This window comes from Dermacentor albipictus, chromosome 6, assembly GCF_038994185.2.
Source record: "Dermacentor albipictus isolate Rhodes 1998 colony chromosome 6, USDA_Dalb.pri_finalv2, whole genome shotgun sequence".
In the NCBI taxonomy this organism is placed as follows: Eukaryota; Metazoa; Arthropoda; class Arachnida; order Ixodida; family Ixodidae; genus Dermacentor; species Dermacentor albipictus.
Window position 1 is genome coordinate 34,173,828 of NC_091826.1, and position 25,342 is coordinate 34,199,169.

Consider the following 25,342-nt stretch of genomic DNA (forward strand, 5'->3'; position numbering starts at 1 on the left):
ATATTTTTGTTGTAAAAGATTTTTTAACTGTTTTACTTTCGCTTAGCAGCGTCCTCTACTTTAAAAAGACCAACCACCATCAACATTTGATTGCCTGCCGCCGACGCTTTCTGCAAGGGCTGCCAACCACAAAGGTGGCCTTCTGTGTCGATGCCCTGTCAAGATGTCTCCCCGCAAGCTCTCGCCGTAACGTACTCGCTTAGCATGTAGGTCCCGTCGCTGCGGCGAGGAGCGAGGGAAACTAAACAACAGGAAAAAAAAGCGAAGAGCCGGAATCGCCGCAAAACCTCGCCGTCTCCCCCCTACCTCCGTTCCTCTGATCTCCGCCGGCTCGGCTGAACACCACTACGCTTTGGAAGACGATTTTTTGGGGGAGCTCAGTCATGAGCTGATCATCGTGGCGAGGTGAGTGTATTGTCTGTAGGCCTCATTCACACACGCGCGCAAACCGTGCCTTGTTTGTGACGGGGCCACCAACGCACCATCACCTCGGCTAGGAAGGACGCCCGTTATAAAAGTGACATCGCCACGACTGGGTCACGGAGATGCGTCGTCCCATTCTTATGCGCGCCCCGGGACCGTCCTTCGCTGGACGTTCGTTTACGCGGTCGGTCGGGACTTTGCTCTCTTGGGGGTGTTAAAACCTCCGTTTTCGCGAACCCCCACTTCGGTCCGCCGCGTCTCCTTTGCAGGCCGGGGCAACTTTCGAAGAGTGCGACAAGTTTCTGTTCTGCTTTCTTTTGTTTTTTTTTTTCTCTCAGCGGGGGACTATTTTTAGAAAACGCGTCGACCCGAATGAAGCCAAAAGCCGCGGCTTGTGTGAACGAGACCTTTTTGGTGTGAATAACCAGTCACGCGTGTAACCAGTTTATAAACGGGCGGCTTCTGAAAGCGCGCTGGCCGAACTTTCTCCCCGATGGCTTGCCGCGTAGCTTCTGATGTGCATTGAAACGTCTCGTTTCATCGTTTTTGCTGGTTGTCGGACGTCGTCTTGCGAGTTTGATCCGACGACACAGTGGCTCGCTTGCAAGAAGTCTCTGGCAGCCCGTGTAGTATCGCCATGTTGTACCCACTGATCAAAGCGTAACAAGCTGGTCGCATCATCAAATCGAACTCAGACGTTGTTACGCGGCCCCGATGATATGACGTTGCGCAGAAGGACGCTCTATTGTGTTGCGGGGTGGGCGCGTATACCTGACGGGACGGTTGGCATACGTGTATATAAACTGGCCGGGCGACTATACGAGAGAAGATGAAGCAGCGGCGGTCCGTTTCTTGGAAAAACGCCAGGTCACGGTTTAGCGCGAACTTTGCGGCTCCTGAGCGGGGCGATCATTATTTTGCTCCCCCCCATCACCGACCTCCGCGTCTTTCGCTTTAACGCGTTCTCCCCTTTTCTACTGACGGCCGGCAGCTTTTAGTCATCGCTTGTTTGGGTTTGTTTGTGTTCACGCGGTTCTCGACGGGGTTGCCGACGGCACAGTTCTCCTCTTGTACATCATTAAAACTTGCGGTAACGGTCGGTGTCGCTTCTTCTCGTGTTTGTCGGGGAAACCCCCCGTCTTGGATGCAGCAGGTCTTTTTCGCATGAGCCGTTTTTTTTTTTTTTCTGTAGTCATTAGAAAGGGTCCGCAGCCGTGACAGCTCAGTTGTGACGTTTGTGAAGTGTTGAAGCAAGCGTGCGCCACTTCACAGGCGTTAAAAAGAAGCTGTCATGACCACTTCCCTTCGCAATCTCTTCAGTGGCACTGGAAAACAGTTGGGAAGCTGTCATATTAAGCAGTCTTTGCTGCTTAGTAGAGTGCCAATCAAGTATTTGCCTCCTCAAAAGCAGTTAATTAAGACGGCTTTTAGTGACACTTGTAGGCATGCTTGCTATAAAGTGTGGCTGTTGTGAACATTGTCCAGCTGCCACAAATTTCAAGGCATGCTCGTTAGAGTAGTGCAGCTCTTACTAGTGTTCAGCTGTCTTGATTTTCAAGAGATGCTTGTTAAAATGTTGCTTTTGTGATTGTTGCCCAGCTGTCACGCTTTACAAGGCATGCTTGGTCCAGTTAATGGTGCTTAATTCTCCTAATTTATTTTCTAGGCATTTTTGTTGAGTAGTGGCTCCTGTCGCCATTGTTTAGCAGTCACATATTTCAAGACATGCTTGTACCTTGTCCTGCGTGGCATGGGGAAATGACAGCATGAAATGTAGGGCGATTAGCTCACTGCGATGCAGGCTTCGCGGAAACTGTGGTGTGCCTGCCCCATGTGATAACAGCTAGCGCGTCTATTGCGCAAGTGAATTGAAAGTTTATTGATATTATATTCCTAAAGGACAACTGTGTCGAGCACATGATTGACAGACTTATAGGAGGCCTCAAAATTAAAAGTATTTCTGTAGTATATACAGGAGTCTGCGATGAGCTGGTAATATTAGATACAAATGTGGCGATCACAGAGTCTAATGAAATTTGATACATCTCAGTTCCCACATGTTGCTTCTACAAGATTCGTTTAGTGGCTATGGTGTTGGGCTGCTAAGCGTGAGGTCGCAGGATCGAACCCCGGCCACATTTCGATGGGGGCGAAATGCAAAAACACCGTGTACTTAGCTTTAAGTGCACATTAAGGAATCCCAGGCGTTCTAAATTCCCGGAGTCCTCTACTACGGCGTGCCTCATAGTCAAATCGTGGTTTTCATCATGGTTTCAATAAAATCAAAGCACGTAAAACCCAAGGACTTAACTTATAGGATATTCTGCCATTAGTTCATTTAAGTTCAAGTTCCATGCTTCCTTGCAATATTCATAAGCTTTATTTAGTATCTTTATGTAGTTTTTGTGTTTGCATAGTTACATTGTTGTGTTCATCCATGTATTTACGCTCGCAGTTTATCTATACAACACATTGCCTACTGCTGTAGTAATTTTTATTTTTTCTATTTGTTAGTGTTAACTTGAGCTGTAGCCTGATGGTCACTGACTTTGAGACCTCCTTCTGTATATGATGAATAAATAAATTTACTTGTGCATTATATAACACAATTGAAGCAAAAAGAAATTTAAAGCGTTATGCAACAGACTTTTGTCGTATAATGGCATAATGCAGTTATCAGAAAAGAATATAAAATTAGTGGATATGAGAGGGAAATTAACAGGCAGTTTTTAGGTGGTCCTAATGTGTTGGCTCCCATGAAAGGAGCTATTTGTGTTTAGCTACTAATGTCAGTAATGCAAACAGATACTGTATTCGCATTTGTTCCATTCAGTGCCTTATGGTACTTGCAAGCACTGCATACCGAAAAGTGCATTGTTTTGTTGTCGTCGTAGAACAATTATTGTTTGCTGAGCTCAAGTGGCAGACTGTTTCCAGGCATGGTGTCATCACATTTGAAATGTGTTCTGTCTCCTTTCATGGGCATAGACTTTCAGAGAACAGTTGTTTGCCTTACTTTAAAAGCCTTATGTTAATCTGTGAGCGCTCGCAAAATTCATTGGCATAGGTAAATGCTTTAGAAACAAAGTGTTCAAATAATGATTTACAAAATTGCATCATAATGGAAGCACAAATGACACAATTTTTTTTAATGAGTACTGCCGCACGATCAGTCTCACATACAGACACTTTGAGCATGGCTAGCACTTACTGGTTTAACAACATGAGAAACATTATAACTTCATTTGAATTTTAAAGTGTTAACATTGCAGTTGCAATGTCAGCTCTAAAGGATGTGACAAAGCATTCATTATTATGATTATCCTTTTTTTTAATTACCTGAGGTTGTTCAACATGCTCCTAAATTTACATTCATAACCATCTTTTTCCCCATTGTGTTCCCACCAGTGCATGGCTGTCATAGCTGGGACCCAAACCTCTGGCCTTATGAAAATCAGTTGAACACAATATCCACAGTCACTTGGTCAGAGTGTGCCTGTACTGTCAGGAAAAGCCAAGAATTGTTGGGAAATTTTGCAATTCTAGAAGAGTCGGGGAACGGACAGCAACATTTTTAGAGTACATTTGCCCACAGTGAAAGAAATTAATCTTTAACAATAATGGTAAGGTCAGGGGGGTACACAAAACAAATAAAATTTTCCCCCAGACACATGAAATTGATGACTCCAACCCACTTTATAACTTACGTAAGTGCTGCAACTGACCTAGTGGTTAGAACAAACTACATATGTGGTTCTATTCAGCATCAAGACCCCCTAAAGAGCATATCCTCATTGGTTGAAGTTTGGGCACCTGCCATTTGTGATATCGATTGGCACAATAACAGGATGTCTGTCATAGCAATGGCCGATTGCCACGGCCTATGAGATACTGATTGGCATGATAACAGGATGACAGCCACGGCAATGGCCAATCATGCAGGACGCTTTAAGGGACACTAAAGGCTAATATTGAGTCAAGTTAAAGTGATAGATTCATTCTCAAGAATCCCTAAGGCGTCATTATTATTGCGAATCTCCCGCCTTAGAAATGGAGTTAAGTGGAGGACATGATTAAGACTCCCCTGGTACATTCAAGCACTTGCTCGATGACTAAGGCACTCCTCATTTAAAATTTGTCGCTAGTACTCAACCGCTCGTCATGAAAACATCATTAACGTCAGCATTATGACATGAACGAAAATGCTACTTGTCCAGTTCTATTTCATTTCTTGAAAAAAAGCGCTCATTGGCATTACCCTTGACGACAACGCGAGTGATCAAAAGGTTTTGTTTTCGCTCGACTCTGCGCCGCCCGCACTTTCAAGTTTCAGTAGTTTTGTTAATGTGTATTGGCATGCTGGTTTTCTTGGCTCGCGAAACACACAAACTGCAATTAGCAGAGAACTGCACATCCATGTGGTGTTATGGATGCCCAAACAGTCCACACCCCATCACCAAAAGCAGCAGTAGGGAATCCGCTGCTCTGTCCTGGTTCAGTCTCTCCGTGGCCACACATTTGCGTTTTTTGCAAAATTCCATACTGCCATCTGTCAGGCAGTGTTTTAGTCACTGATGGCAGCAAAGGGCAGTGATGGCGTATACAACGTCACCACTCCCTGATTGGGTGGCGGGAGATTGGAATTGCGATAAAGGTATTTGTAGCCTTCATACACAATTTTCTCGTAAACTGAGTCTTTTCTTGGCACGAAACAAGTGCTGCAAGGTTTCTGGAGTGGGATATTAACAGTCCACGTCGACTTAGTATTTGCCTTTAGTGTCCCTTTAAGAGAAGTTTATGAATTCCGGCCCAGAATATGGGGGCGGGGGCTCCAATCTAGCTTAAGACTTGCTCGCAATATTGCGAATAACTGGCCGGCATAATAAAGTTAGCACATATTTATAAATCCATTAGTCTTCCCCATCATTTAAAGCCACAATACTACGAATTATAAAAAGATGCTGTATCAAATTAGTCGGAGACAGCCTGGAGAAACTGGAAGAATATGAAAACACAACTATGGGGAATATCCCTACGAAGGTTCCGCCTTTGGTATCTTTTACAAACCAAACGATTTCCCCGCCTCTGCGTTCAGTTCGTTGGACTTTCCGTCACCCACACGAGATCCGCGATCTTTGCACCAGCGTCTTAGCCATCGAGCCTGCCTGCAAAGGAAATGGTTCTTGCATGACTGCGTTGACATCTTGACACACACGCGCATTCTCAGCTCGCTTTCGTGGCGTCTCCGCGCAGAGGGGGGTGGTGACAGGAAGCGGCCAACTTCCTCTCGTTGCGATTATACTTCCTCGTGTGAGCCTGTGGGCCTCGCCGCCACCTCCTTTGCCCCCGTCGCAGGGCGAGCGTTCGTTGGCGGCGCACGTCATCGCAGTGTTCAAGGGGGCCCGTGTTTCGTGGAGGGCGGGCATGGATGGGGACTGGCCAGCCTCCCACGCCAGCTGTCACCACTTCCAGACGGCCAGGTGAGGAAGACCTCCTCTGCTGCATTTGCTTGCTTTATATTTTTTTATCAAGTTGACACTTTCACTGCCTCTTGAAATGGCCAGGGCGTGCTTACGCTTTCCGTTAACAGTGCAGAAACAGACTTCACGCAGAGAAGACAACATGCACAAGCACCACTACGAAACTGTGTACTGAAAGTAAGGCTTCAAAAGAATTAATAATTTTCACGCATGCGCAACACGAAGGCAGTCCAAGCATTGCGACATGTTTCTTTTTTTTTATGTGTGTGACGCCATTTGCTGTGATGTCTGCCTAATGTGTGCAACAGCGTGAAATCTCTTTCAAAGCTGTTTCCTATAAGAGGTGTTCTGCTTTATACCTACCTGCTCATGTTTGGCTTGAGGTGTCTGTATTGAACTTTATTTGTCTATTTATACACGAACCCAGGGGTTCCAATTTAGGGACATCATTTCATTATGTACAAAAAAAGCAAGAATTATCGGGGTTCAAATTCCTTTAACCACTTATTTGTAGTCAGAATGGCATGCACTGTGATGTCTGGTTTTCATCAGTTATGTGTATCTAGCCTACACTTGAGGTCAAATTAGTCAGTTGGTAAGACATCATGTCGGGCTGGTTAAATGCCTTCTCCATCTAACAACGTGCGAGCTGTTGCGCGAGGTCAGAAGTCTTACTTGCTTCGCCTGTTCAATTCTGTACATTCTATAGTAGCCTGACCTAGCTTCGAGCCATCATTTGACAGGAGAACTTGTCTTCATAAAGGCCACTGCTCTTTGATATCACTTCTATTGCATTACGCAGTTTACTCTTTGGCTTGTGTAAGTGAGTGAGTGTTAAGAGTGCTGGAGTGCCAAATAAATTGTGCAAGTGTTATCATCCATTTGTTCTCGTGGCATGGTAAAAACTAATGTGCCTGTGTGACGTTTCTGACTAAAATTACATCTGTCACCTTTGCTTGCAGCAGAACAGGCGATATCTCTTGCAAAGCTCATATAGCTTATCTTCCCTCCTATCACATGCTCGTAGGAATGAAACTATGTTTCATTCTCATGAGCAAATAATGCAGTGGTAGCACAGATATGCCTAGGAACATTTTTTATCAGAAATTTCAGACCTGCAGCAAAGATGTAGTCATTCACTGGAGGCATGCTGGAAACGGCAATAGTTGGTGAGCACGATAGCAATTATACGCTAGCATTGGTGGGAGGCAGACAAGTACGGTCCTAGCTGCAAGGAAGTATTATTTTGTTTATCGAGCCAACGTTCCTGTGATCCCTGTTTTTTTTTTTTTTTCGAGGTGTTAAATTATTTCTACAATAATAGCTATGTGTTTTCGCGTCCCGGTAGCTGTGATCATTAACAAGTCGAGAGTTTTTTAGCCAAGCCAAGTTCTCTAAAGTGAAACTATGCTTTTATAAGTGATATACACAGTTCAGCATCTTGCCGTAGCCACGCAAACGCTTTTGATTTCCAAAGCATGTCGTCTCTTGAAGACTTGAGCAAGCTGGAACAAAGGATTTTAGCTCACACGTATGCTCAGAATATCACGCAAGTACAACAGCAATCATGTGCGCGCTGCTCGTTAGCATGGACTTCTCTTTTACATCGCAATACACATAGAACAAAGTACCGAAGCCTAATAACATACGAACTGCAATATTCAACAATAAGTGCGCAGTACCTAATAAAAGCCGACTTGCGTACAGTAATCTCGTATACTGTGTCCAAAGTACCAAGGCTTCACCACGAGTTTGCACCACTTACTGGTTTTTGAGACTTTCTTTGCCAGTTTAAAATTGTAATTCGTGCTTAAATCGCGAACAGCATGCTAGATTCTATCGCTATGAGTCATGGTCAATTTATTTCCATCAACATCTTGCAACACATTTTTGCCAGTTGTCAGTCCCTTTAATTCCACCTGTATGTTGTCATTGTCATCCTGATTTGTCATATGCCATTTTATTGGGGCACCCTCTTATCTTTACTCTTTATTAGTTGTCGTGTTGGTGCTGCCCTCTGGTTCTTGTTAAGGTCTGTACTCTTGGCATTGTTTTTTGCACCCCACCTCCGACTTATTGAGGTTCCATGAGCTTCCCCCGTTTGGTTCCCATTTCCATTGTTATTACGCCCATCTATTGAAACGACTGCGTAGCCTTGCCGAGCTGATGACTAACGGCAAACGTGAATGGGGAGCACCTCAATAATGCAGAGGAGATAAGCTTATCTTTGTCGGCATGCGGCAATAGCCTCCTATCAATCATTGATGTTTGGTACTTCAGTCTCAGGTGTCACGATCGACACTCGTTGGATGGCAGCATCAAAAGTGCTTTGCGCTCTTTTTTCGACTGGGTGGGGAAGTCGACGTGAGTGGCTGGGATCGTTTACCCAGAACGAGTTACTTGCCTTTGGTGCCACTTGGGATTGACGCACGTGTTTGTGTGTTTAGGATGTGCCGAGAATGTGAGCATGTGTTGTGAAACTTGCCACCTGCACCAGGTGTGGTCGTCATCGAGTTCTGTTCGCCACTAGGTATGGTTGTGTCGTCACTTTTTGTTCCCTGGACGAAGATCGCTAGCAAAGTGCTCGCATCCGGTATAGATCAAGATTTCAGTGTCCAGGCTGCACAGTTTGAATAGGTTATTTGGTCTTTTGTGTTTCGATGGAATGTAGAGTTGGAATAGCAGAAAATGACTGCTGGTTGCATTGCACTACGCCTCCTCATTATCCTGCTACAATGTGAACTGCCACTACTAGGGACATAAAGTTATAATGATGGTAATGAATGTGGTTGTTGCATGCAACAAGAGGTGGGGAGGCACTGACATTTGTCACCTGCTTCAACCGACTCATGTTATCATCCGTCATAGTAGCTAAGTGGCTATGGTTTTTTGCTGCTGAACTCAAGGTCGCAGGTTCAACTCATGGATGCCTCGGCCGTATTCTGATGGGGTTGGAGTGCAAGAATGCTAATGTACCATTCTAGCGTATTATGGAACTCCACGCATTGTAAATGTACCTGGAGCCCTGCTTATAACTCACTATGCAGTTTTGGGACTTGTTAAACCCCATAAATTATTAGTAATGTTATTCAGGAGCAGCATTTGAAAGATACGTTGCATGCGCAGCAACATCAGCAACAAATTGAGACTGGAAGAGGCGTGAAATTTTAAATTTTTCAGTTAATTCTTCGTCTCTGTTAGTTCTGTCTCTGAATCTTCTGTGTTTTGTGCCACAACTTTGAAAGCTTTTTCAGTTATGAGGGCAGGATAACATATCACAGTATCATGTGAGATGCGTACTTAAAAATTGCCCAGCTATTTCGGGAAACATGAGAGAACCCTTAACAAGGCCAGGTACTGGCATCGCCACCACCCAGACTCGCCTATCTTCCAGCACCCCATTTTGTGATTATTTATGCATAGAATTGGCCAATTTTCGAGCACATGACCTATTAGAATTGTTTTTAAATACAGGCAGTTTGTCAGAGTACTGACAAAGCATTTTTGGCTCGTCATTTTTTGTGTGGTATATGCTGTCCAAGCACCCAGTAAATTCTAAAAAGAATACTAACAAGCATCTGGGATATGCTCTAAATAATGTATTTTATCAATTGTTCATATGAAAAGCTTCCGATTTTGGTACATTTAGGTGGTCATTTGCGCCAAGTCCGGCATAACGAAAACACCTTTAGTACCAAGTTGGAATATGTGTCTCCCAACCTTTATATACTTGCCAAGTGTCATCCTTTATTGTGCAAGGAACATGTGGCAGGTTTTCTACAACTTCAGAAATGTGTCTTTACTTCTTTAACTTCGCATGTAAGATCGTAGATATGCATGTTTGATTTTTGTTTATTTATTTATGCATTTATTTATTTATTTGTCCCTTCTTGGGCCGTTAGTGTGGGCACAATAGAGAGAAGAAAAAAACACATTCATAACGTATGCAAGTGTGCGTATGTGCATCTTTTCATACACGGTAAGAGCAGCACTACATTTCAAGGCGTAATACATAGAGTGCAGTGATCTTGGAACACGGTCACTGGTCGTGCACAAGCCTAATTTCTTGCAGAGTCATTATACAATGCACAAGTTCTATGGCAGATAGGATAAGTATCTTAGTATACATTGGAACTTAAAAGAAATGCAGACAAAGCATGAAACAAAGAGCCAGTACGAATTATTACTTTTTGTTCCCACAAAGATTAAGAAAAAGGCGTGGCCGTATCTGTTAAATTCATCGATGTTCAATGTTTAGAGTGGTTGAGGGATTACATTTTTTTTTGCAATGTGCAGAAGAGGTTACAAAATGCGCTTACAAAATGCGCTGCCTCACTTGAGAGCCTTGTGTATTGCACATTGAATGATGTCAATTGGAAAAAGCCAGCGATATGGAATTTCCTGGTTGGCGGCTGTAGCATTGTGCCCTTCACGTAGGAAGTCTGCATCATGTGGCTGTTGTTTCCAACATTGGTCTGCAGGCACCTTTTTCTTATTGATTATTATTACTCGGGCTGTGAAAGGCCTTGGTTGCAAAGTAAGATGAATGCCATGAGGTTGCCTGGGCATTGTTATGCTCGCAGCTGCCACAATGGATATGTTACCATGACATTATATTTCTGATGACAAGGTTGTGGGTTTGGTTGCCAGTTGTGGTGGTGGCATTACAATTGAGGCGAAATGCAAGAATGCTTCTTTCTATATGCAGTAGAACCAGGTTGATGGGGTCATGTTACGTACGATTTCCCGGCTCCAACGTTCGTGATCGAGAACACAAAAAATGACCTAATACAGTTGCGCTTATTTTTTACCGGTTAATATGTTCCCAGAAAAAATGATCTTTTGGCACCAACGTTGAGTATATTGCTAAACTGCAATCGTATATGTTTACCAGCCCCTAGAGCCCATGTAAACCAGAAACGGCGCAAGGCACACATGATCGAGTATAGTAAGCCACCCGCCCCAGCAGATTCTCTGCAGTACTCCCTCGTCCTTCCCTGCATGTGGCACAAAGGGAGCGTCATGTATCCCTCTGGCAGCATTGTAGGCATCGTGTTCCAGTGTCGCCCACACGCGTGTCAGGTCACTTAGGCCCTACCAGCTAAAGCGGGGCAGCGCGTCTGTGTTTTGTGCCACCACGATTCCTGCCGAGTGAGCTTGTCAAAACTTTCCGCCAAGACCCAGGCGAAATTCGAGGAGCGCAAACGGCCGCTCAAGCCCCCTCGGCTCACCGATGCTGCAACACTTCACGCAACACTTCGCATTACGTAAATGTCAACTACAGTTAAGTCTGTCATTTGTTAGTGACCTTTGATTGTACATTTTCTCAGTTAGTACGTCTTTCTCATATTTTTTTCTAAAACGTATGAATGAGGTTTTACTTTATATATAAAGAAGCGAAATTCTTCAGGCTACCTTTCAAAATAGTTAATTTCAACAGTTTTGACTGGTGGGTTGGTCTTCATCAGGGTTTACAAGAAACAATTTAGAAAAATTAAGATTAAAGAACATTTTTGCTTGAACATTTTTTAGAAGGTACGCTCGGCCTTCCTCCTGCAATAGGCATTTTACGGTTTAGGTTAGCAAATTTCTCAGTGTTGAAAGACAGTATCGTTAAAGTTTTATCATGCACTTTGCCAGTGTGCTTTCTGCCACTTGTATAACATCATCCTTATTAATTCAGTTCCATTCTATTTCACGTAGAGCATACAACGCTATTACAAAAGCTGTCTGGACTAGGACTGGGAGATTGATCTATTAATCTTTCGATTATTCAAATAATGTTTAATCACAAACCTCTTTTTTTTATCACAATTAGTCATTTAGATCATGTGAACAAAATCAGGCAAGCCCTGGCACTGGCATCCTGAGTTCATTTGTTCAAAGGAATAGAACTGCTGACTGACTACGTGTCCAAACTCAGTCCGTGCCTGCGTGCATGTCTCCCAGAGTAGGGAACAAATGCCGCATATGCATGCTGCACTTCAAACCAGCGGGAGAGTTGTTCAAGTAAATAGCCTAACTGCGTCTGGCCTTACGGTTTCGTCTGAGTGATTTTTATACACTTAATGTAGGTACACTCAAGCGAGGTGTCGCTGATGCGTTACTATATACTGTCTGCTCGCATGGCATGGCTTTTCTCTTTAAAGGATTATGTACAAAAATTATCAGTTCAGATTCTTTATTTTTAGGCTACATACATAAATCTACAAGTCCAGGGAATTGAACAAAAGATTCCAATAATAGCATGTAAAATTTTCATCGATGCCCAGCCTCAATTTCGAGTAGTAGCCAAAGACTGGTTAGTAATAGGTCTATGATAGAAGTGCAATTTTGCAGGAAAGTATACAAGGGATTAGTATAAATGGAGTATAGCAAGCATCTTCTAGTTGTTTACACAATGAATGGCATTGCCCGCAGGTCAGGACAAGATGAGGTGATCGACCTCCTAATGGGCTCCTTGCTTGTGCTGGGTGTAACAGCAGCAGTGTTCATTTTTATAAAAACCTCATGTTCTGAAGTAACTTGAAAATGTTCTTTAGACCTGTTATGCAATAATTTCAGGTTACATAATAGCCACAGGTACTAATTAATGTGGCAACATTTCACACTTTTTGTAAGCATAGCTGCCACTCATTGTACAGACAATACAGAATAAAGAGCCAAAGGAGGCAAGAGACGCAGCAAGGTCAGATCTACGACAGGCTGCAGTTAATCATAGCCAAATAGAATTTTGTCAGAATCAAAAAGTGACTGAGTTTTTAATTTGAAACTTTCTGCAACTGGTGTACATATACATTTCATGCAAATCATATACGTTTGTTTGTTCATTCATTCATCTACCCTTCAGACACGCCAGCTGAGTGACGGTGCAGCCCATAGTGTGCCACCAGCATGGGCAACCTCAACTGCCTCACGTCGCCAGATGCCCGGGTGTCACACGATGGCACCTCGCGGCACGGCGATGACGGCCTGGACAAGACCGGCGTCGACAGCACAGCGATGCACCAGGTCTCGGGCAGCACTGCCGACAACAACGGCGGCTTGCGGCCGCACGACGGCCGCTACACCAAGGCACCGGTGGGGGCCGTGGCCGTGTTGCCGACAAACGGGCCTCACCTGCTGCACCACGAGGGGCTGCCCCCGAGGGTGCCCAACATCGCCGGCTCAGCTCAGGGTGAGCGAATGGTGTTGTGTTGCATGGGCAACCCGTGAAACGAAATTATCTGGTAGACGAGGGTTGACATAAGGCCTGGTTCATGTGACAGTCATGTTGGAAGTACAGGATGACTCTTCTACTTGCTTTCAGTCTGTATCTGTGCTAAACAGGAGCTTAATGCACTTAATATATATGAATTCGTCTATGCAGTCAGAACACTCCTAGATCACTAGTGCATTCTGTATTTTTTCTTCAACGTGTCATTTTCTCCTGCCTGTTTCCATTGCAGGCAAGGTGGTAGTGGCCCTTTACACCTACAATGCGAGGGACGATGGTGACCTCAGCTTTAGGAAGGGAGACCGGCTTCAGATTCTCAACGACAGGTGAGCAGTAGTCAAGTGAACTGTAACACACGCTACAGTAGTACTTGCATAGTTATCGCGTACATAGGGGCTTTGGACATACTTCTGAGTCATGAATGTCATGTGAACAGTGCATGATAAACATGTCATTGATGCGATTTCAGGTTCCCAACAGCAGGGGAGCATCAATCCGGTGCACTCGAGCACTCACTAGTCCTCCCACGGTGCTCATAAACATGGGTCGTATTCTCAAACGCTCGCCTTCCGCGGTAGTTTCACCGCCGCGATAGTCGCTTTCAATAAATGAAGTGACTGCTTACCTGTGATGTCAGCCTGCACTACCAATACGCGCTGTCGAACGCTTCACATCACATGAGAGAGCGCACCATGTGAGTGCAGAGCGGCTGAGGCTTGTTGTTTTTGAGTGTAGTGGCCGCAGTACAGGTTCTGCGCACTGATATGAGCCGCGTTTACATGAATGCGACAGTGTCGCATCGCATCGCATTTCCAGCGCATCACATTCATGTAAACAGCAGTAATGCGCTAGGAAGGCGCATCGCATTAATGCGCCAGGCGAGGGTAGATTTACGGGCGCGAGTCGACTCTCGCGGAGCATGTAAACGCAGGATCGTCGCATTAGGAATGATGGGAAGGAATTACCCGCCAACATGGCGGCGGTCCCGGCTGCCCGCTTCGAATTGAATTTGGCGTTGCTTTTGTAAACTGCACTTCGTTCGCAGCAAATGATTGTGTAAACGGCTTTCGCTTAGTCTCGGGCCGCTTCGACGACAGGGTATTATGGATAACCTTGTGGTGCTTTCGAGATCGCTTCTTATTTCGAACGAGGCGAAGCCTAACGAAAGAAACATTCGAGATGTCAGCAGTACCTATCGCTATAGTCGGAAAATAGCTGCAACGACGACTAATGGCCTCCTAGATCCGAAGATCTCGCTGGCCAGCTAAAGCTGCTCAAAACGTGCACTGCTTCGCGTCCGCTACACTATAGCATACGCTATAAATTGCGTACGCTAAACTAAAACTGTCTATTTCTCGGCACTCAACCACCAACGTGCCCTTGGCCCACAACCGGAAACCAGTTACACCGGAAGTCGGTTGCACTTCACTTATACGACACCATGTGGCGCTACGTTTTTGCGAGAGTTAAGGCGCTACATGTAAACGGCGTCGCATTGCCTTTCCCAAATGCGCTTGGAAATGCGATGCGCCACTGTCGCATTCATGTAAACGGGGCTATGGTTAGGCTTTAGGTAAAATACATTGAATAAAGAAGTGTGAAACGCTTTGTTTTAAATGAATCAACAAATATCGCTGCGAAACAATGCGTGTAAGGCGCCACCGATAAGGCTACTATAAACTACCACCTACCTTATCTTTACTACACTCCACCACCAACCGAATGCCAAAATACGTGTTCGTTAATGCAACATATGTCAAGAGCACCCATCGACACCATGACGTTAAAATGACATAGGTCGGAACTACTAGATGGCGCTGTTTATTTTCTGGTTTTGCTAAAACTGCCAATCAGCGCGCGCCGTTGGCGGAGGCGTAGCCAAGGCGATAGTTTCGCGGAAGGCAAACGTTTCAGAATACGGGCCCAGAGGTGAACACAGTTAAGCAATGAATGTCACGTTCACAAAGCATGGTAAACATGTCACTAACATGCTACTCAGAAACAAAGGCGGCTTTGGACGCCGAGTGATGAACGCCATGTTCACTGTGCATGATATACTCTTCGTTAGTGTGGCTTTAGACTCGCAACCAAGAGCATGCTAACACTCACTGTTGTCTTTACATTCTGCTCATAGACAAAGAACTTGTACACGATTTTGAGTCATGAATGTCACATTTGTAGTGCATGATGAACATGTCTTTGATACGGTCTTCCAGTGATCCAGACTGGTGGCATGCTAAACAGCTCAACGGCCCACAGACTGGCTACATTCCACAGAACTACGTGGCATTTGAGAAGACCGTAGAAAGTGAAGAGTGAGTCTTGATTTTCTCTCTCTTCAAATGCTATTTCTTCTTGTCACTTTTGTAATTCCCTTTCTCTGTGCATTGAAATTCAGGCAGTAACACTTGAAAGAAGATGTGAAAACGTAAGTTGCCGTGGTAAGGCTCCATGGTAGCACATGCCAGCCTCGGGTCCTCTGGTGTTAAATTGTCGAGTTGTATGCCCTTCTCAAACATTCGGAGCAAATGTGTGTTGACAAAAGAGTTCAAGTTTAGAATCTTACTCAAGGACCTGGCTAGTTTGAAGCGAGTCCATTTCTTTTTCTCATCTTGCTAAGCTGTCAAATCTAAGCCGTCATTTAACTCTCTGTGAGCTAGCTGGGCTCCAGCAAGGAAAAAAAAATCTAGAGCAATGAACAGTGTCATCTCATTAATGCCCTTCTTCTAACCAGAAAGCTATGTAATTACACTATTTCACTGGAAACAAAGAAATACTTTTGTATTGTGCTTAATGCTTATCTCTACCTCTTAAGCAGTTTTGTAACAAACCCACCTTGTCATCAATCGGGACTCCTTTTATGGTCCATGACAAACCGTCAGGTCATGTATAGACATTGGCATTGCTTAGGCATTTTATGACTTTACGTTTATTTCTCCATCATGTTAACTTCGATTTGGAGGGCATACACTGAACTCTTGAGCAATTAAATTTTTCTTTTCCTTCTTGTTCTCCTATCCTATCCTTGACCCTCTCGTTGTCCTTCTTGTTCCTTTTGTGTCCTAGATTTCAATGCTTAATCTTTCAAGCTGTGAAGATATCTGCTGAGTGTGCTCCTTATTTTGACCAAGCGAAAAGAAAAATGCAGATCTGTGCACTTATTAGTGCCTACAGAGTCTTGCACATCAAATAGCTGTTTTGTTGTAGCCCCTATCCTGCACCATCGTTTATCATTTGGTCTTTTGGCTGTTAACATTTATTGCCAGCATGCCATTTCTTGCCTCATGCTTGCGAATTCTTATGTTACAGCTGGTTCTTTGGCAAGGTATCGCGGAAGGACGCCGAGAAGATGCTCATGCTCGCCTCCAATCCGAGGGGCACGTTCCTTATTCGAAACAGCGAGCAGACAACAGGTTTGCACCTTTCCCTATACTGCCATTGACTTAAGCCCTAACCCCATGCAAGCGATTTTGTGTGCTTGATTGCTTGATTCTGAAAATCTAGAATTCGTCGCCTGGAAATCCTATGAGAGACTAGCCAATAGGGCCAAGCCAGCACAGGATCTATACCCATGACCCAAAGTATATGGACCAGAGATTGCATAATAAAGCTTATTTTTCTCCTCCACCTGTGAACGTAACTTGAGATTGAGGACAGCAGTTCAAACTTGGCCTTGAGTCCCCATCTCTCACATGAGGTTCAACTTGAAAGCGATGAGAGGATGCAACAGCCATCGCTGTTGCGTCACTTGTCACTGACGCAAGCAAAATCGCTTGAATGGGGTTCATGCGTTATATTTTATACATTGGAACTGTGAAGATAAAAACGAATATATTTGCATGCGTTAGTCTTAGCACATCAATCCTAAATTTAAAGAATAACCACCAAATTCTCAAAGTAGCTAGAAACTAGACAAGTTAAGCCTCGGTTAAGGGGGGACGCGGGGATCAGATCGCGAAAATCGCAAAAAAGATCGATTTTTGGCAACGACGCGTTTCGGTATCTGCAATGCCTAATCTACATTGTATCAAAATGGTTTGACTGAAAACGCGCTAAAAGTGCCCGAAAAAAATTAATTTATCAGTGCGTAGGACGAGAAAACGGCTTTAAATCGCGTAAAATCACCGCAGTTCGCGGAGCCCTAACTCGTCTTTCCCGCCACCGAACGCCGCCATCTTGGTATCGTTCGAAAGCTCGAAGTTTCGCCATTCCGTTTCTGAATTCCTCGGTCGTCGCCATCTTTTAACAAACACACAAACACAAAAGTGCGGGTCTGCTAGAGGCGGTCACACGGGCCCTGCGATGAAAGCGGGCCTCCGATTGGTTGCCGTACTGAAAGGCGTCTCGCCATTGGTTGCTGCTGCAGCAGCGGGGAAGCTGGCAACCATGGCGGTCCGCAGTTGTCTGCTTTGAAAACCACGCCGGCGACTTTCTTCGTTTGACACTCGCAGAATTCGGATTTATGAAAGCTCCCAGCTCAGCGATGGGTCGTCGCTCGTTCGAAAAGAACTTTTATATGAAGCATGCCTTCGGAAAACGGAAGCGCAAGCCTCCTACGGCGAGGAAAAGACGGCGGCCAGCGGGAGAAGCGGAGAACCCGACTGAACACGCGGATAACGTGCCGCGTTATCTTGCACCGTGCAATTCCAGCAGCGAAGCCGACAATTGCACTGTGACATCGACACTGATAACACCGGAAGACGTGCCAACGGAGGCTCTCGCACCTGTGCGTACGGCCGCGCGAGTCGGCAAGTGAGCTCGCGTTGTTGGAGGCGACGCGGGTCGAAGGTCTCCATCGCCGGCAGAGACGGTGTGCGTTTCCGATGCATCGTGCGATAGGGACACGCAGCCTGCGAGTGGGCCCCAACCGTCGACGAGCTACATACTGTATGGTGACTCAAGGCTCACCAGACGAATCGTCGCACGATTCTGACGCGCCTCGAGCCGCGTTTTGTGTCAGCGGTGACTGCAGAAGCGCAGGCATGCAGTGTTCGCGACTCCCTTCGCGCAGTGTCCGCGACTGAGCGGAAGCAGCAATGCCAAGAACAAATTTCGGCCCCTTGTGACTGTGAGTTCATTACTATGCCTGTTTCCGCGATGAACTCTCTGATCGCTAAAGCTCTCTGCCCAAGATGCCAACAGCGTTCTGTGGGTGTACACTGCGATACCAGGCTCGGTCTGGCAATGAAAATGGTGGTCATGCACTGCTCCAGACGGCGCAAGAAAAGGATAAAGAACGCCTGAAGAAGGCATCCAAAGCCGACCAAACAATGAGGCAAAGGTGTAAGAAGATGCCTGACAGCAATGATTCAAAATATTACAGCCCTGGTGCTTTTTAATAAATTTGCAGTGCTTTTAAAACTTTGCAGCCTGTTTTCTCAATTGCATCTTTTTTGTCAATCACCTCGCTCGTGGAAAGCGTAGCACAACAATGGCTGGACCGATTTTGGCCCAGTTTGTTTTGCTGTGATCCACAAGCTGTGCTGTACTTAAAGACAGTCTTGAAATGTTTCTTTATCTTTCCATTATTTAATTATTTCACAATTACTACATGCCTCCATGCAGCGAAGCACAGTCACGTGCATGTTATGTTGAGCAAAAAATTATTAGCGCACTAAAAAAAAATCGAACACTGTCTTGATGTAGATTAGACATCTGGGCAAACATGCAAAGTATTCCCAGCTCCTTATCATGTTTCGTTACTGTGCCAGGCTTTCCACGAGCAAGGAACCTATAAATTCTTATAAAACAAAAACTAATTAACATATCCTAATGAACTTTTAGATCTGTCTCTTTATTGCAATGTGCAGTGTGTGTGCCAAATTTCAGCCCTTTCTGTCAAGAAACAAAAAAGTTAATTCTGATCCCCTCCTCCCCCCTTAAGAAGGAAGTAGCCAAACTACTAAAAGTGGTCATCAAAGGAACCCTCATTATGGGCTCATCAAGGCAATATGAAAAGGTTGCCGACTTCATGTTGCATTTCCCCATTGCCGAAGTCAGAAACACACGGTGTAGCTGGCTGCGTGCTGTTTTTTTAGTGCAAGACATGGCTGTTTGTGCAAGATCCAATGAGAGTACTGGAATTTTACGGTGCGTCTATGGCATCTGTTATTGGTTGCAATAGTAGCCAAGCAGTTCAAAGAGACGAAGTTATTCTAGCTATCAAGCTCCGGAAGTATCCAGTTAGCCACAAAGTAGCAGTGAAGGTATTAGAGGTGACTTCGTTCGACTGGTGGCTTGGTGTTACATTTCAAGCTCACCCAAAGACAAAAATGCCAAGTGTAGCACAATACATAGCCGACCCTTGCAACCTTGCCACCAATCCGTGCATCCTGAAGGCAAAATGTGCACTCTATCACGCCTGTACATCGACCATCATGGCGTCCCTTACGTTTCAGGCTTCTTTTGGCAAAGTCTCGAGCTGTACTATACTCATGGACAACTTTCTGTGACGATGAAGAGAATACTGCAGGGGCGGAGCATCTGCACTTTTTACTGCACCAAGTATTCCAGCAGCATGCAGCAACGATTTTGTTTTCTAGGAACAGATACTGTATCAGCATATATCCACATGCCGCAGTTATTCATTTGCCCATACGAGGGAGAAAGGAACAGAGGGGTTAACAGCTCAAGTTTAGCACTGAGTGGCGTATATTTTGTCTTATGTTGCTCTTGTAAATGCAATGTTTGTCTTTTCTCTTCCCCAGCTGAAACTGGCACTAATGAGAATGTGGGACACTATTTTCAGGAGCGCTCTTGTTTGTACGCGCCTTGCCTCTGCAGCCTTCCATTCACTGCCATAAAAATGTCCGCGAGTGTAGGTTTTTTTTTTCTGATTCACGAGTCTGCTTCTCTGCGTTGCACACTTGCCCAACTGATCTCAGTTCATTTGTGATGAAGTTCAAACTGTGTGTGCCAGTGCTTTTCTGTTGCTCATGGTTTCATCCCTACAACCACACCCGCCTTGTGAAATGCAAATGAGCTAGGTTTTGTTGTAGAAATGCTGTCTGGCGTCCTGCCTTCCTGCTATACCACTTTCTGGTAGCCTGTACTGTAAATCGCAGCATTTTGGCAATTGAACCTTAGTTGGAAGTTATCGCTCGTCCCTGTCTGTTGTCGTCCCATTGTTACCGCTTCGCCCCATACGCCCTTGCAAAATGATCATTACGCGATCAATAGTTCTTGGACTTGAAACTTCCTATTAAAAATTTGCAGGCGCAAGTTTGAATGGATTGATGCAGGACAGGGGTAGTTGGAGATCACAGGGAGAGGCCTTTATCCTGTAGTGGGCATAAAATAGGCTAATGATGATGATGATTAAACAAACGAAAATGTTTTGAGAGTGCGTTGGAAATTAACCGAGTGGTGGGGGAAGTGCAATCTGGGCACTGGGCATAGGCTTGGAAATATTGGCATTGAAGAAAGCAAAGCATCGTGCACTTAGTGCTGCCAATCTTGCCTCTGGATTTGTCTTGCACCTAGGGGCGTTCTCGCTGTCGATCCGCGACTTCGAGCCAACCAAGGGGGACCACGTGAAGCACTACAAGGTGAAGACCATGGACAATGGTGGCTTCTTTGTCACCACCAAGAAGACCTTCTCCACCCTCCAAGAGCTCATCTCCTACTACATGGGTGAGTGCCACATTGGTGCCTCTGCCCCCACATTTCAAGGCAGAGAGAGAGAGGGATATAAGGAAAGCAGGGATGTTAACCAGTCAAGAGTCCAGTGCGCTACCCTTTGCTGGGAGAAGGGGAAGAAGGGAGAGAGATAGACACAGAAGTGCTTTAAGGGGTAATGACACAAAAAATTTTGCCTCCCGCTTTTTTTTGCCTAATCAGACAGCTGTCAACTCTGTTATTAAAGTGTCATGCCAGAATTTCTTTAACATGCAAGGAATTGCCAGTTACATCCTGTACACGCATTCACACTTCTGATGTTAACTACAAACATCACACTGACAAATATAGCGAAACAGGTACTACCAGCATAACTCAAAACGTGAACAAGTTGTGAACAACTGATAGGCACTGCTGTATTTCCATGTTCACCTGCACTTGTAACAGCGGCTTAATTCAGGCTCCAAAGTCTGCATTTGGGAGTACATTACGCTAAGAAACACTGGCCACAGGGCAACTACAGATCTCTCTTTCGTGTAATTACGTGTAAAAGGTGTTGCCATTGACATTCTTCTGTTCGCAAGTTTGAATTTGCGCTCATGGTACAAGGGTGTCCAAAACACATCATCAGTTTTCAATGTGGGCATGTGAACGCTTCTCAATTTTATGGCAAGAAAGAAAAGTGATGCAGGCCATTTTGTGAAAAGAGCTCTCTAACACCCTCTCCTGAAGCATCCTGAATACTTCACCGTGTTCACCATCTCGTCATTCGCATGTGCAGAAGGTGCAAATGGCTTGTGCCACAAGCTCACAATCGCATGCCCCAAGCCCAAGCCCGTGGTCTGGGACCTGTCGCCAGAGACACGCGACGAGTGGGAGATCCCACGCAGCTCAGTGCAGCTCATCCGAAAGTTGGGAAGTGGCAACTTTGGCGAAGTCTGGTACGGTAAGTGTCGCCCACCCTTTTCACTTTTTCTTTTTTTGCCACATAACTCTTTTTCGTAACTTTTGCCCTGTTACTAAAGAAAGCTTAAGCCTGGTTAAGTGTTGATGAACGACCTGTTTGTTAACCTTTATGTGTAATAGTTTTTTTTTCCCTCTATCTCTCTCCAATGCTGTTATGTGGTGAATGAATATTTTTGTGCTTGGAGGCCTTGTCACGTGACCGTTGATTTCAATTTTGTCTCTAGCATCACGATCAATAATTAAAATAGATAAATAAGGTGGGCAAACAGAAATATGGACAGTCACTCTTATAAGCAGTTCAGTATCTCCATCTATAAGTACAATGTAGACAACTTACAGCATAGCTTCCTACATTGGATAACGGAGTACTAGGGGAGTGCAAACAGTAATATTTGAAATCTATACTAATATTCACATCCTGGCATAAAATATGTTGGCAAGTTACTTCAGTGATTGCATAATGAATAGCAAGAAGCATGGTTTATTCATAGGACATTGAAGAGTCCTTTGTACAAGTTTGCTTCTGTGCGTACCATCAAGACTAAATTGAAGGTGCACATCATTTGAAGCCATGCAGAAATTTTAAAAAAAGGGAAGTATTTTTCTATAGTTGGAATAGCTGTGGAACAAGGGGATACTAGTATATGCAAATAATGTTTCAACAAAGTGCATTCAGATTTAATCTCAACAGACTGCACAAGTGCAGCATCCATAAACAGGGTCAAGCAGTGCCTACTGCCAAATGTCCTCTACAAACAGTGCTTATTTGCATCTTAACCGAAAAAAAAAAAAGTCTTGTGCTTCCACTAAAGTCCACAATGACTGGCATCAATGCTGCAATTTCGCTTCAATTTTCTGTTTGATTCAGTATATTTGACGATGCAAAGCATTTGAAAAATATTCTAAATATATTCAGATGTTCAACAGAATTTCAAATATTTTAGTGCCCCTGCTAGATGCTATTATTGTGTGCACGCTGAATGGTGGTGGTGGTAAATTTTATTGAAAGGGGAAAGGGGGAAGTGGCTCAGGGATCGGGCTCAAGTAAGGCCCTGGGCCTGCTTGGCCTTCTCCGCCCAGTCCATCAGTTCAAGCTGTCGGTCAACGTCCCCAGACCTGAGCCAGGCTGTCCAATCAGTCTCGCCGCTGACGGGGGGATGAGAAAAAAGGGAGTGGAAAGTGCAGGCTGTGTTGTCGTCATTGTTTTTAAGTTTCCACGTGCGCCTTGTTAGCTTCACATGTGCATAATTCTGCAAATGCCTATAAGGCCAATGAGTTCTGCGTACGGAAACCGGACGCTGCGTACGGAAACACCGGTCCAACAGTGGGAGTGTCATTTCTCTTGAAACTTGCTCGCAGGTTTGTGGAAGGGCAGCACGGAGGTGGCGATCAAGACTCTAAAGCCGGGCACAATGGACCCGGGGGCGTTCCTCCAGGAGGCGGCCATCATGAAGAAGTTCCGCCACGAGAAGCTGGTCTCTCTGTACGCCGTCTGCTCCAAGGAGGAGCCCATCTACATCGTCACCGAGTACATGGCCCACGGCTCGCTGCTCGAGCACCTGCGGGGACGCGACGGCCGTGGGCTCAAGCTGCCCGCACTCATAGACATGGCCGCACAGGTCAGCTTTTGTTGCGATAGCAATTACGCGAGCACCCGCGACACATTCACGCCGTTGTGCTGTCCTGGTGTCGGTGGCGCAATTACCCAAGTCGCGCAGTACATTTGGCTGCAAATGCAACAAAGCCAAGTGTTATGCACCATTACTCAGCAGTGCAGCCCGTTCTACGATCCTCTCGCTAGCGTGAGCATTGCGTACACGCACTAGCGTTCTGTTAAGCATCTGTGTGCACACGCTGGTGTGAGCCGAATGGACAGCAAACGTCGAGCTAAAGCTGTCTAATGCTTTGCACTGACTAATGCCAACAGTTTTCTGTCTCTTTCATCTCGTGCGTCACCAACAAGAGATGCCTGTGAGGCACTGACGGCACTTGTCATGCCAGCGTTGCGAGACGCCTGATAGCTGACGGGGCTCTGTTCTTGCTTTGCAGCAGCAGCTACCGTGCGTATGGCGTCATGCCGACATGTTCTCTCCATGTGTTGTTAAAACGTTGTCACTGGCATTCACGTAGATACTAAATAGTAGAATGGTGTAATTGCACATGCGATTTGATTATACGTTCCTCTGTCGTTGAATGAGTTCGTGAAGTTTCGGCAAGTGCATCATGGGCTAAGCGATAACTTGCTGCAACTGAAACCCTATGGCCCTATTATGTGATGATGAGGATAGGGATACAGTAGACTCCCTCTGTATAATACACACGACGGGACTGTGGAAATTTGTTTTGCTGATAGTGAACTTGATGGTTTATCAGCGATGTATGATGCATACCATGATAGCAGCATGTTGAACTTGTTGCAAAGTATGGCAAGTTAGCACGTCTTGTGAAGCTAAATTATCTGGAAAAAGTCCATTTTGAGATGCTGAAGAGAAATGGGCCTTCATAGCTGTGATGCTTTCAATGTGGTTATATTTGAAAGAGGTTATGTTATGACTGCCCCACATTTGGCTACAAACTGCTAAGCAACTGAAACGTTTCATTCCACTAATCATCTGACATTCATTCATTTAACAATTTGACATCGTGGAAAAGCCACCAACCAGCACGTTGTGTTTGTTGCCGTTTTCAATTCATAACAAATGAACCAGTCAGTCAATTATAGCGGGAACATACTTGGAAAAGCTAAATGGAGCCATATGCAAGCCCTCGGGATGTTGTTATATGCCATTCTTCACTGAAGCGAAGACTGAGCAGGAAGCACTCCCATGTTGTACGCAGATTGCCAGCGGCATGGCCTACCTGGAGAGCAAACAGTTGATCCACCGTGACCTGGCCGCACGTAACATTCTCGTCGGTGAGAACAACGTGGTTAAGGTTGCGGACTTTGGACTGGCCAGGATCATTGAAGACTCCGAGTACACCGCAAGGCAAGGTGGGTGTTGGCCTGTGACCTTGCCACCTGTGTTATCACAGTTTTCGTTGAGATAAGGTAAGTGTTGCATAATTGTGTGCAGCTTACTTGCAGCAGTAGTTGTTATGGACTGTTGACTTACTCGGACTGGATACGTCCAGTGCCATTGGTGCCTGTCAAGTCACAGAGGTTTGTGGAGGTTTTGCTAGGTCAGCTAGTTTTGTAGTGTAACTAAAAGGAGGGCATGTGAACACAGCAAGAGCTAACGGTATCTATAACAGCCACTGCAGTTTGAAACACTTGTGATTGCTGCATTGACCATTTAATGTAAGTATAGATTTATGAAGCTTACCTAGGTTAAATGCATGGAGATGTGCATACGGGGGGAACGAGGCCTGAAGGAATCCATAAAAGCTAATGAACTTTACAACAGTCGGGATTACTGCATTGACCAGTCATCTGGCCCTCAATGAAGGACCTGCATCCCCGCCTACATACGCAGGTGCCAAGTTCCCCATCAAGTGGACGGCCCCCGAGGCAGCCCTGTACGGCAAGTTTTCCATAAAGTCCGACGTGTGGTCCTACGGCATCTTGCTTTACGAACTCATCACCCATGGGCAGATCCCTTACCCGGGTATGTACCCTTCCCCCCCCCCCCCCCCCGCCTTT

General features: G+C 45.2%; 1 protein-coding gene and 1 long non-coding RNA gene across 2 annotated transcripts in view; one reads left to right on the top strand and one right to left on the bottom strand.

Annotated features, from left to right (window-relative positions):
* Positions 1–97: 97 nt before the first annotated feature.
* Positions 98–25,342, top strand: part of Src64B (Tyrosine-protein kinase Src64B) — a 34,900-nt gene continuing 9,655 nt past the window's right edge. Inside the window, exons 1-11 of the mRNA XM_070540321.1 lie at positions 98–405; positions 5,779–5,903; positions 12,754–13,080; positions 13,352–13,445; positions 15,336–15,434; positions 16,429–16,532; positions 20,602–20,751; positions 21,518–21,682; positions 23,062–23,321; positions 24,541–24,694; positions 25,176–25,307. Coding sequence (XP_070396422.1) covers positions 12,798–13,080; positions 13,352–13,445; positions 15,336–15,434; positions 16,429–16,532; positions 20,602–20,751; positions 21,518–21,682; positions 23,062–23,321; positions 24,541–24,694; positions 25,176–25,307 — 1,441 coding nt within the window. The 5' untranslated portion in view covers positions 98–405; positions 5,779–5,903; positions 12,754–12,797. The remainder of the gene's footprint in view (positions 406–5,778; positions 5,904–12,753; positions 13,081–13,351; positions 13,446–15,335; positions 15,435–16,428; positions 16,533–20,601; positions 20,752–21,517; positions 21,683–23,061; positions 23,322–24,540; positions 24,695–25,175; positions 25,308–25,342) is intronic.
* On the bottom strand, positions 23,320–25,156 carry LOC139060964 (uncharacterized). Its single transcript, XR_011515120.1, has 3 exons — positions 24,816–25,156; positions 24,562–24,721; positions 23,320–23,429 (listed from the first exon to the last, which is right to left on the bottom strand). It is a non-coding gene; the product is annotated as an uncharacterized lncRNA (long non-coding RNA).